We start from the raw sequence: 13,186 nt of genomic DNA on the forward strand, positions 1-13,186 counted from the left end.
TCTACCATAATCTCTTCCCTCAGGAGTCTGTGGGGTTTATAGTTGTCACGTAGCTTTTATGAGCTGTGCCCCCACTGCTTTGTCTACCTGTATTCTTAGTTACACAAAACAGAAAGGTCCTTGCCTTGGTCCTTCAGGCATCCCCCAGATGGGTTAAAACAGACATACATAATAGTTTACAAATACGGTCTTACTCTGCTCCCTCAGGTTCAAGGTGGGGGAAGTGGGAACCAATCTGTTACCTACTCAAGACCAAGACCACCCCCACTCCAGGAGAGAGTGGGGTAACAGTGAGTAAACATGTCACAAAACTTTCCTACCATTTGAATATGGCTTTTACTTGATTGGATATTTGCTTGATTGCTCTTAACCTTTGTTTTCCTGAGCTCTTAGAAAGTTGGTTCAGAGAGCTTCTGGGTTTTTTTCACATTTCTTTAGGGGAATGAGAGTTTGGAGTTTCCTAGTCTGCCATTTTGCTGATGTCCAATAGTGAGTTTTTAAAAAAGTTGTGGCAAAATATATATAATGTGAAACTTATTTTAATTACTTCTGAGTGTACAGTTCAGTGGCATTATATTGTTGTACAACTATTATCAGTGACATTTTAATCACAAATTATTTGCCTCCTTTTGCATTTTTCATTCTAGTTGACCTCATGGTGGCATTTTGCTTTGCTCTTAAGTTACTTCTAGAGTTAGTTCAGCTTTCATGATGCTATTATATCTCCCTTCCCCACCTCTCTTATTGCTCATTGGTCATGTTTGCTCTGCTTATCTCTCAGATGTTAATGTTTCCCAGGACGCTATTGTTCACTCTTTTTTCATTTTCCCCTTTGTTTACACTTGTTGGGTAATTACATCTGTTACCGTGGATTTCAGTGTATTCTCATGACTTCCAAATCTGTATCACAGTCCAGTCTCTCTGTTGAACTGAAAACTCATATTTTTAACTGCCATCTAGTTATCCATAAAATGGCAGCTATCCTACAGGGACCTCAAATTCAGTATATCTAACATCTTTATCTTTTCTCTCCAGATTGTATTCTCTGCCTTGGTTAATGAAGTCACTATCTTCTTACCTAAACTAGAAGATAGATAGTCATTCTTATAATTATATAATCATTCTTAATCCTTCCTGTCCCTCTTTCAGTCATTCATCAGGTTCTTTTGCTTCTAATCCTCCATTCCTATTGCCCCAGTTTAGTTCAGACTTGTATTGATATCTTCCTATGCTTGTATTACCACAGTATCCTCCTAATTGCTTCCTTTTCCACCTGTCTCTTCCTGTTCTAATCCGCTGTCTTTATCATTGTCAGACTTTGATAAAATAAAAAACAGTCATGTCACTCTTCGTCTCCCCAAAATTCCTGTGGTTCCAAGTGGATATCATAAGATAAATACTGAAATTCTTAGCATGGTATGTTATACCTTTAATACACATTCTGTAATCCATCTTCAGAGCATTGTTTCCTGTACCTCCTCCTTCTCACCCTATGGGACCAGAGCATCCTACTCTCATTCTCTAAACTTTTCTTGCTTTTCTTCTCTCTAGATTGCCTTGCCCCACCTCCATCTTACTCTTTCTGAATTCTCTTCTTTAAAGATCAGCTCAAACAAATGGAACCTAATTAAACTTAAAAGCTTTTGCACAGCAAAGGAAACCATAAAAAAAAAAACGAGAAGACAACCTACGGATTGGAAGAAAATAGATTAATTTCCAAAATATACAAACAGCTCATACAGCTTAATATCAAGAAAACAAACAATCCAATCAAAAAGTGGGCAGAAGGGACTTCTTGGTGACGCAGTGGTTAAGAATTCGCCTGCCAATGCAGGGGAAACGGATTCGAGCCCTGGTTCAGGAAGATCCTGCATACCGTGGAGCAACTAGGCCCATGCACCACAACTGCTGAGCCTGCGCTCTAGAGCCCATGAGCCGCAACTGCTGAGCCCACGTGCCACAACTACTGAAGCCCACGCACCTAGAGCCTGTGCTCTGCAACAAGAGAAGCCACCACAATGAGAAGCCCATGCATTGCAACGAAGAGTAGCCACCACTCGCCGCAACTAGAGAAAGCCTGTGTGCAGCAACGAAGACCCAAAGCAGCCAAAAATAAATAAATAAATTAAAAAAAAATGGGCAGAAGACATACAGAGGGCCAATAGGCACATAAAAAGATGCCCAGCATCGCTAATTATTAGAGAAATGCAAATTAAAACTACAATGAGGTATATTCTCACACTGGTCAAAATGGCCATCATTGAAAAGTCTACAAATAATAAATGCTGGAGAGGGTGTGGAGAAAAATGAACCCTCTTTACCCTGTTGGTGGGAATGTAAATTGGTGTAACCACTATGGAGAACGGTATGGAGATTCCTCAAAAAAACTAAAAATAGAGTTACCATATGATCCTGCAATCCCACTCCTGGGCATATATCCAGAGAAAACTCTAATTGGAAAGGATACATGCACCCCAGTGTTCATAGCAGCACTATGTACAATAACTAAGACATGGAAGCAACCTAAATGTCCATCGACAGATGAATGGATAAAGAAGATGTGGTATATATATATCAGTACAATTGAATATTACTCAGCCATAAAAAACAATGAAATACCTAGATATTATCATATTAAGTGAAGTAAATCAGACAGAGAAGGACAAATATCATATGATATCGCTTATATGTGGAATCTTAAAAAATAATACAAATGAACTTATTTACAAAACAGACTCACAGACATAGAAAACAAACTTATGGTTACCAAAGGAGACTGGGGAGTGGAGATAAATTAGGAGTTTGGGATTAACTCATACTACTTTATATAAAATGGATAAACAACAAGCACAGGGAACTATATTCAATATCTTGTAACAACTTATAATGGAAAAGAATGTGAAAAAGAATAGACAGATAGATATAAGTATAACTGCATCACTGCTGTACACCTGAAAGTAACACAACATTGTAAATTAACTATACTTCAATATAAAAAAATGGTTAAAGAGAAAAAGAATCAACTCATATTTCATCTCTTTTATGAAGCCCCAATTGATTAAGCAGTCCTTTCTCTGTGTAGTATCTACTTTGTAACACTGAGGATCCTGTATTATTTACTTTTTTCTACCTACTAACCAGTGAACTTGCAGAGACAGGAAGTATTTTACTATTACTATCTTCATTATTATTACTATTACTATCCCTGTTTTCCTACAGAGGAGGAGGCTGACTTAAATAATTACAATGTAACAAGTACGGTAATTCCTAAATAGGAAGCACATAGGTGTTTTATTTTTTAACATTTTCTCAGAGTGTTGGGGAAGGCAGCACAAACATTTGAGGCAGTCTAAACATAAATATTCACATCCCAGCTGGAGAAAAGAGCAGGTGCAAAGGCAGTGGGATAGAGTGAGCATGGGCCATTTGGGAGATGACTGGTAGCACACTGTGGCTCAAGCCTAGATATATGTATGTACAGAATATGAGGGTGGAAAGGTATAGTTTGAGATTGATTGGGAAGAGCCACTGTATGTTTTACTAAGTATTTGGAATACTTAATTTTTTGTACTATAATTGTCCTAGGGAATATTGGCATGTATGTAGTAATGTCACATTGGTTAAACAGATTTTAATTGTATTTAATATCAGAAGTTGTTAAAATTCCCTGAGGAAAATCTGTTTCCATTTTCATATCAGTGATTTAATTTTGAGAAATTTCTTATCTCTTTACCTAACAAAGAGATTAACATGGACCCAAAATATTTTCTTCAAATGGTACATCCTCTGTCATCAAACATTTGACAGCAGTCAAAAAAAAGAAAAAAAGTCAGCCTATTTTAGAAGCAGTTTGGTTTTCAGAAGCCCTGTTCCCCCCCCCAATGTTTATTTATTTATTTGGCTGCGTCGGGTCTTAGTTGCGGCATGCGGTGGGGAGGGGTCTTTTCGTTGCAGCTCATGGGCTTCTCTAGTTATGTTGCACGGGCTTAGTTGCCCCACGGCATGTGGGATCTTAGTTCCCTGACCAGGGATCGAACATGTGTCCCCTGCATTGGAAGGCGGATTCTTAACTGCTGGACCACCAGGGAAGTCCCAGAAGCCCTGGTTTTACTGCCATAGTTTTAATGGATTTTTTTTTTCAGTTTCTCAAAAAATATTTCTTATTTAGAAATAAGTAACAATTTTGATTTTGAAATTTTACAAATTCAAAAAACAAATTGATGCTTTTTATACATAATATATTTTCCTTTCCTAGTGCCATTATAGTCTCATACCTTATAACAAATGTATTATTACTAATGGATCTAATCCTAAATGATATTTTACACCGGAATCTTACTTTTGTAACTTAAAACTATCCAGAGACTAAAGTTTGCAGAGGTGTTCAGTTGAATAATTTTCTTCTGTTTCTCCTTTGCTTAAACTCTGTTGTGAGATAACACAACTGGTGCTTTCCTCCCTCCTAATACCAGTACTTCTTAAGAAATGTGAAATGTCCATTCTTTAGAGATTCTTGTAAAATGTTATACTTGTCATTAATTATGCCTGCCTTTGTGTGTTTATGTGAAAATACTTCTCTGGTGTGACTAGCTTCTTTCAAAATACACTGCTATAACTGGCCTACTATCATTTTTCAAATATAAGTAGCAAAGAATTTAATTATTGTAATTCGTTGACATTGATTGACTCCTCTCCTACGTTTTCTCCTCTGTAATTCTTATACTGATGATTAAGCTATATGATGGACATGTGAAAGTAGAGGGTACCTTTCCTTCCTGCATAAATCTTAAAATTGAGTGAAGGAGCAGTGGGACTACGTGCTTTGACTGCCATTCCTTGTGAATTGTTTTTGCACTTGGAAGAATGTTAATTTCTATTAAGGTCCTGAATTCTCATACTAGAATATGGACTTTAGGAAGTGGGAAGTCTTATTCTCCATTATTTTAGAGAACTTCAGAGTGTTGAATAGAAGTCAGGATTCCTTGGCCCACTTTGTGGTTGGATATGGACATTTCTTACCTTGTGTAGCTTCTCTACTTCATTAAAAGTGGAAGCCTGCATCCCTCTCCCCAACCCCAGTGTTTTGACTCCCCTTAGCCTCTGTTGGTATATGCCTTAGATTATGCTAGAAGAATACCTTCTTCCCCATTTTATTTCTCTGATAAAAGGCATATAATTTTTACTTATGAGTGTTACTGAAAAGCCATATACCGTCTCCTACGTCTGTAAAATTAAAGCGTATGGTGATAGGTCCAGACACCTAGTGACCATAAACAGCGGAGGCAGGTGGTTTTCCATTAACAAAGGCATGATTGAATTCTTGGTCAAGCAAAAGTCAGATGCCTTACGTAAAAAAGAAAAAAATTTTAGTTATATATGGGATTACTACATTGGGAACAGTTTAACATCATGACCTGCGATTTACTCTTAAGGTTTTATGACCACATGATTAAAATATCTGTTTTCTCTTTATGTCATTTCTATCAGTAGTGAGACTAACTTGTAGAACTTTCAAATGTCATCTAGAGAAATAAAGGAAAGAGTGGGAAGTGGGACTGTTTAATGGTCAAACACTTCATACACTTCACTCATTTAACTCACAAATCCTTTCTGAGTTGTAGTTAGTTATTCCCATTTTACAAAAGAGAAAACGGAGGCTCAGGAAGGTTATGTGACTTGTCCTTCCAACAGTAATATGTAAATATACTATGTTTGTTTTTTTAATTTAAAATGTTTTATTTTTTCATGGTTGAATTCTTTTGACCCATCTGGAATTCACTTAATTATTAATATGAATCAAAAATCATTCTTCTCCCATAGTGCCATACAGTTATACAAACAACATTTACCAAAGAGTGACACTTTTTGTCAGCCCTGTCTTGCCCCTGATCTCACTATTTGAATGGATGATCCTCTCAGTGCAATAAGTCCTATAGCTCCTACATCAATTCAGTGGCATTTAATGAACTCTTACTGTGTATTTCAGGATGCTTTTAGTCACAAGAAATAGAAGATCCAATGTAAATTGAGTTAAGCCATAAGGAAAAAGTATTATCTCGAGAAAGCATGGGATGAATAGGTTCCAGAGTAGATTAATTCAGTGGTTCAACAAACATCATCAGAGACCCAGGTTCTTTCCATCTTTTGTCTCTGTCATCCTCATTGTGTTTGGCTTTTTCTCCTGCCAACCTCCCTTGAGGCCCCAAGGTGGCTGCTGTTGTTTAAGGTGTCACATACAGATATAACAGTTTCTCATGAAAGGAGAGACTATGTCTGACGTGTATTTCTTTCAAGAGAGAAGAAATTTTACCCAGAAACCTTTCTATAGGTTTTTCCCTCATGTTACATGTGTCAGATTATTACCATGTTCCTGTACTTAAGCTGAACACTGGCAAGAGTAATAGGCCTCCATGTTTAGCTTAGATTAGACTAATCAGAAGTGACCTCCTGGAGTTGGGGAAGGTCTCTCCCTTCTTGGATGCTTGTAGTCTCATGGAGGAGGGTGGATAGCCCAAACAAAATCAAAGTTGAATGAGGAAAGTAGAAGGGGGAAATAATTGTTGGGGTAGGAGAGCCAACAGTGCCTGCCATGCTGTGAGTAAAACGTGTTGCTCAGTTCTGGGGCTTAGCTTACTCACAGCATCTGAAATTAGCTGTGAAGATTAAAGTAAAAAATAACTCTAATACAGGAGAACTGTTAGATTTAATAGGTAGTTTAGGGAAGGTCATGCAGAAGAGGTAATAGTGGTGTATTAGGGAAAACGTAGTATTTTGAGCCAGAACACTAGGTTTGAGTCCTAACCAGTGTACTTTCTAGTTTTAATTAGAAGAATGACTTGTGATTTTCTATTAAATTTTGAACAGTACATCTTGGATTTAAATATACATGTTTATTCTCAATTCCTAACTTCATTTTAAAGAGATTCAGGATTTTTAAATCATGTTTTTATCATGGTCATGTTATTTCTATAACGACTAGACTAAGAGTTCATATTTTGATTATAACACAGCTTACTAACTAGCTGTGTGGCATTGGACAAGTCAGTTAATATTTCTGATTGTTATTTGCCTTAGCTATGAAATGAGGTGGTTAAACACGTTATTTTTTGAGGTTCTTTTCTGTCTAACATTTAGTAATTAAAAAAAACTTATTTGGAATAAAATTGGAGGCAGTTATTTTCAGTATATTTACTGAAGAGAGCGTGTTGTAAGTAAAGTTTAATACACATTTCCCTCACTTTTTTTTTTTTTTTTTTTTTGCGGTGCGCGTGCCTCTCACTGTTGCGGCCTCTCCCGTTGCGGAGCACAGGTTCCGGATGCGCAGGCCCAGCGGCCATGGCTCACGGGCCCAGCCGCTCCGCGGCACATGGGATCCTCCCGGACCGGGGCACGAACCCGTGTCCCCTGCATCGGCAGGCGGACTCCCAACCACTGCGCCACCAGGGAAGCCCTTTCCCTCACTTTTTAATGTTTTATTTGATACTAGAAAACAATATAAGCTGTTACAAATTTAGGTGTTCTGAACCTTTTAAAACTGGGAAGTGTCTTTGGAAGTAGATGTGTACTAAGAGCTCTTAAAATAATAGTTATTATAAGATATAATAATATGTTGATTTTATTGCATTATGCCTACTTGCATTTCCCAGACGACTTTATCAAAATTCAGCCTAAAATTGTGTAGCTCATATTATTTGTACTACTCTATAATCGGTATAATTTTTTGGAGTGACACGATGCAGTGAAACTTAGTATCTAATCTAAGAACAGTATTATTTCTTGACTAATATCATGCCTTTGCTGTGGAGCATAAAAATCATTGGTTTAATGTACATTTTATGCACACTTGTTCAGGACATTTTGCTAGGTGCTGTGGGAGAAAATGAGATTTAACTGTGGTTTCTGCCTCAAAGAACTTAAAACCTAGTCAAAATGGGTGTGTATATATATATTTAATTTACCTTTTCCTAGAAAATAGTGAGTTCATATATTTATTGATTGGTTTTCAGTTTAGAATAGACCAAGTAAAGGTTCTTGTCTCTTTATTGTAAAAATAATTAACAGAACTATTCAAATGGTTTATAAGACTCTAAGAAATGTATCTCAAGGATAGATGAACTTTCTCTAGTGGAGGAACTTTTTCTTCAGATCTGTACAAACCTCTGAATTCTGAAAAGCCAGTGATAGGGTGGGTTGGTCTCTTCAAGCAGTCAACAACATTGGTATTACTAGTCATCTTCTCCATGGTCAGTTTCCAGCCTAAGCAATGATATATTTTAAAACCTATTAAGATTTGACTGGGCTTTTTGGTTTCCTAGGGAAATATTTTAAGTACTCTAAAATAGCTGAGTTACTCACACCTTTGGCTTAATACAAAGTATATATCCCCTGGCTTTGATTTCTCCTTCAACCTCTTATGAACATGACTGTACATGGTCTCCAGAAGGTGTGTTTTCCTTTGCTGCTTCTGTTTTTATATTGTAGCAAACTAAATTTCCCCAGTTAAATAAAATGAAGATTACTTGGGATTATCTGATGTTTCCTCTGCTCCTACCACATGACAAGGTATAATCTGAATAGATGCATTCCCATTTCAACACTGATTGGTACACCTTCACATAGCCCTGCACTTGCTTAGATAATATTTAAATATCCCTGTAAAAGTAAAAGCCCGTATTTGTCCTTTACTAATAGTTGCTTTAGAAAGTGCTTCAAAGAAAGAAATAGAACTGTTATGAAAACCCAATATATTTATAAAAAACATACCATAAAAATGTATCTAAGTGCAGAATTTATTTTATACTAAACTTCACATTTTAGGAACTAATATTTGATACTACCTTATAAAATATTTGTAGTCAAAAATATAGGCCATTTGTTTTTTATGAGTGTCTGTGAAATAAATAAATGCAGTAGTTAAGGGAAAGTGAAAAGTAAAATTTCCTTCCCTTATATGGGGGGAAAAGGGCACGAGTTGAGGTCACTTGTAGCCAATTTGCGGTGATTTCGCTGCTCCTCTGCCTGGGAGAGTTAGAAGGTGAAAACTCTGTATGAAATAAAACCAAATTTTCTCTTCTCCCAGTACTCATGTAACCTTGTAGAAGGTGTTAAATGAATGCAAGTTGTATGAGAGTAAGGCAAATTAAATGTTGAAGCATATATTTTATTCTTTACTCATAAAAAAGGAAAGTGCTCATAGTGTGAACCAAAAAACTAACTTTGTTTGTTTGTTTATTTGTTTAGGATGGATTGGATGCTTTGGTATATGATTTGGATTTTCCTGCCTTAAGAAAAAACAAAAATATTGACAACTTTTTAAGCAGATGTAAGTAATTTGTTGTGGAGGTTAATGGCAGATTATATATAATGAAATATTGACTTAGATAATTCAAGCCCCCCCCCCTTTTTTTCTTTCTATCTACTCTGGTTATTTCATCAATAGTACCTACATCAAAGGAGTAGGAAATGGGAAAGAAACCTTGTCAGTTTGGGAGCTTATCAGGAGAATCTAAAATATTTTGCAGACAAGGGAATAAAAAGTAAATGGCTAAAATAAATATGTTAAAATAAGCGTATACATACATGCACATTGAATTTCAATAATATTATATTTATCCTCTATTTTTCTTTTATAAATGAATTAGCTATTATGTTTCAGTACCTGCAGGTGAGAATCAATTACATATGAAAAGCCCTCCTACCACTGAGATATGAGAATTTTCTCCGTGAAAGCTGGCTTATATTTAAGTTTTACAGATGTTCTTTTATAAAAACTCTTTTTTGGATTTTGATGTTAGATATTTATCATTTAAAATTTGATTAGAGAACTTACTAAGGTAGTTTCAATCTTTTCATCTTAAATAATTGATAATAAGATTTTGGTTTATAAAATCCTCCCCACTCCATTTTTTTTAATCTGTTCCTCAACCATACATATCGATACATTTAGGTTGGGTTGATTTTAGTGTTATCTTTCAATTTTGGTTACATATGTTTTGTTAGAAAAGTTTTATTTTTCTAAATAGTCAAATCTTTTTAACTAGATTTAATTTCTTTTATCGTTTCTACACTTTGAAATCTTGGCTCAGAATTTTACTTATCAATTTTTTTGGTTTCTGTTTTTCTCTTCTTTATAAAATTATTTTTTCAGCCTTAATTTTATTTTGGAATATAGTGCCAGATTCTGAATTGCAAACTTTTAAAAAATTTTTCTTAATTTCTCACATCTTACTGAAATTGCAGGAAAATTTTATTGCTGTTTAATTTGCTTCACCTTCCTACTTAACAATACAGCAGAAGAACTAAAAAGATGGAGAAACTTTATCCCTTCTTATTTGGTGGGAGGCAAAAGGATGAATCCTTGTTAGTACAAAGTTGGGGTGTGTAATTTTGTGAAGTAGGGTAGCAAGAATTGGAACACATGCTTTTAAATATCTGTTACTGTTTTTGCTATGCAACATTGCTGCTTTCATAATACTAAGTTTGCCTTTACATTGTATTTTGTAAATAGAAACATCAGTAGCCACAGTAGAAATAAGTAAAATGAAATGAAAGTATAAAGCTAAAGAAAACTATTTTAAACGGATAAACCTGTGTAGTTTAGTCTAGTTTTCAGATTGAAGAAAAGTACAGAGAATAATACTAAAAGTTTTAGCAAATCATATCTAGCATTAGGTAAAAATTTTGACCAAGTAGGGTTTATACCAGGATTGCAAAGTTAGTGTAAGTTTCAAAAATCAATTAGTGTAATCTATCATATTAACATATTAAAAAAGAAAATCCATAATATCATCTTAGTAGATGCAGAAAAAGCATTTGAAAAAAAATCAGTATCCATTCTTGGTTTACAGATATCTCTCAGCAAACTAGGAACTGGAGGAAACTTTCATACCCTGATAAAGAGAATCCACAAAAAACCTATAGTTCAGATTGTATTTAACTGTGTATGACTAAATACTTTTCCCCTAAGATTGGGAAAAGGCAACTATGTCTTCTCCCACTACTTCATTCAGTGTTGTCCTGGAAGTTTTAAACAGTGCAGTAAGGTGTAAAATAAAGAAAAATCATATAGATTAAAAAGGAACAATTTAAAATTATTCAGACACTGTATTTTTCTGTATAGAAAATCCTCAAAATTCTACAGAAAAAGCCTCAAGAACTTATCAGTGAGGTCTCAAGCTAGAAGATTCACATACAAAAAACAGTTTAGCAGTAAGCAATTTTAAATTGACATTATAGCAAATATAGCACCACTTACAGTAGAAGCAAAAGCATGAAAAATGTAGGGATAGATTTGACAAAATGTGTGTAAGCCTGTATACTGAAAATGATTTAATATACTGAGAGAAATGAAAGAAGACCTTTAAAAAAAAGGACAGATATTCAATGTTGATGGATTAGATAATTCAGTATTAAAATGTCAGGAATCCCCAAATTAATTTATCTATGGAGTCCATGTCTTCTCAGAACCTAAGCAGGCTTTTTTGTATAAAGTAACCATTAATTCTAAAATTCATAAGGCAATGTGAAGGGTCTGGAATAGCCAAAACAATCTTGGAAAGTAAGAACCAAGTTGGAGGACTAACACTATTGGATTTTAAGATCAAGGCAGTATAATGAAATGAAAGAATAAACATAGAGATAAATGGAACAGAAATAGATCCTTATATATGCAGTCAGTAGATTTTCAACAAAGTTGACAAGGTAATTCAGTACCCAAGCCTTACTTTGCAGTATATACAAAAATCAACTTAAAATGGATCATAGACCTAAATGTGAGAGCTAAAACTAGTAATAGTTCTAGAATAAGACATAGAAAATATTTGTGATTTTGGTTAGGCAAGAATTTCTTAGATGAGACACAAATGGCACAAACCGTTTTTTTTTTTTAAGATAGATTAGATTGTATCAAAATTCAAAACTTTTTCTCTTCAGGTGATACTGCTAAGAAAATGAACAGGTAAACCACTGACTGGGAGAATATGGTTGCAAAACAAGTGAAAGGGGAAAAATAGTCTTTTCAACGAACATTGCTCAGACAACTGGATAGCCATATGCAAAAGAATGAAGTTGGACTTCTGTTTCACACCACATACAAAATTAATTCAGAATATAAAATTGTAAAACTCTTAGAAAAAAACATAGGCATAAATCTTCATGACTGTGGATTAGACAAGTGTTTCTTGGGTATAAACCTAAAGTATAAGAAGGAAAAGAAAAATAAATAAGTTGGGCATCATCAAAATTAAAAACTTTTGTGCTTCAAAGGACACTATCAAGACAGTTGAAAGAGGGACTTTCCTGGTGGCACAGTGGTTAAGAATCTGCCTGCCAGTGTGGGGGACATGGGTTCGCACCCTGGTCTGGGAAGATCCCACATGCCGCAGAGCACCTAAGCCTGTGCGCCACAACTATTGAGCCTGCGCTGTAGAGCCTGTGAGCCACAGCTACTGAAGCCCGTGTGCCACAACTACTGAAGCCCGTGCTCCGTAATAAGAGAAGCCACTGCAATAAGAAGCCTGTGCACCGCAACGAAGAGTAGCCCCTGCTCGCTGCAACTAGAGAAAGCCCGCGTGCAGCAGCGAACAACCAACGCAGCCAAAAAAAATAAATAATTTTTTTTAAAAGACAGTGAAAAGGTGACTCACAGAATGGAAGAAAATGTTAACAAATCTTATACAATAAGTCCCTTACATATGAACCTTCAAGTTGCAAACTTTGAAACGTGTGACATGTGTTCACATGTCCAATCACGTAAGTTAGTTCAGAGGTCTGGTGTACATTGTCACTTGCGTGCATCCTCTACAAGTGGTTGTGCTTTGTGTACTTTAGAGTACTGTATAGAGTACAGTAGTACAGTATCTTTATTTCAAACTCAGGATGTCCAGAAGCAAACGTAGAAGCAGTGGTGATGTAGCTGGTACTGTGTACTTTTCAAGGTACTGTACTGTAAGATTAAAAATGTTTTCTTTATTTTCTGTTTATTTGTTTTTTATGTATTATTTGTGTGAAAAGTATTAAAAACCTATTACAGTACAGTACTATATAGCCTGTTGTGTTAGTTAGGTACCTAGGCTAACTTTGCTGGACTTACGAACAAATTGGATTTACGAACGCACTCTCGGAATGGAACTCGTTCATATGTAGGGGACTTACTGTACTTGATAAACGATTGATATCTAAAGACTTA

General features: G+C 35.5%; 1 protein-coding gene across 5 annotated transcripts in view; it reads left to right on the top strand.

Moving 5' to 3' along the window:
• ROCK1 (Rho associated coiled-coil containing protein kinase 1) overlaps window positions 1-13,186 on the top strand; it is a 147,825-nt gene that overhangs the window by 26,480 nt on the left and 108,159 nt on the right. For 3 of the 5 annotated variants that reach the window (XR_009566401.1, XM_030842667.2, XM_030842668.2), the window contains exon 2: window positions 9,241-9,322. The exons of 1 other annotated variant lie outside the window; for it this stretch is intronic. Coding sequence is in view for 2 of the 4 variants with exons in the window: in XM_030842667.2 (XP_030698527.1) it covers window positions 9,241-9,322 (82 nt within the window). In the remaining 2 variants the exon portion in view is untranslated. Of the gene's footprint in view, window positions 1-245; window positions 291-9,240; window positions 9,323-13,186 lie in introns of those variants that run through there. One more of the 5 variants, XM_030842669.3, reaches the window with a different exon arrangement.

The sequence above is a fragment of the Globicephala melas genome, chromosome 13 (assembly GCF_963455315.2).
Source record: "Globicephala melas chromosome 13, mGloMel1.2, whole genome shotgun sequence".
NCBI lineage: Eukaryota > Metazoa > Chordata > Mammalia > Artiodactyla > Delphinidae > Globicephala > Globicephala melas.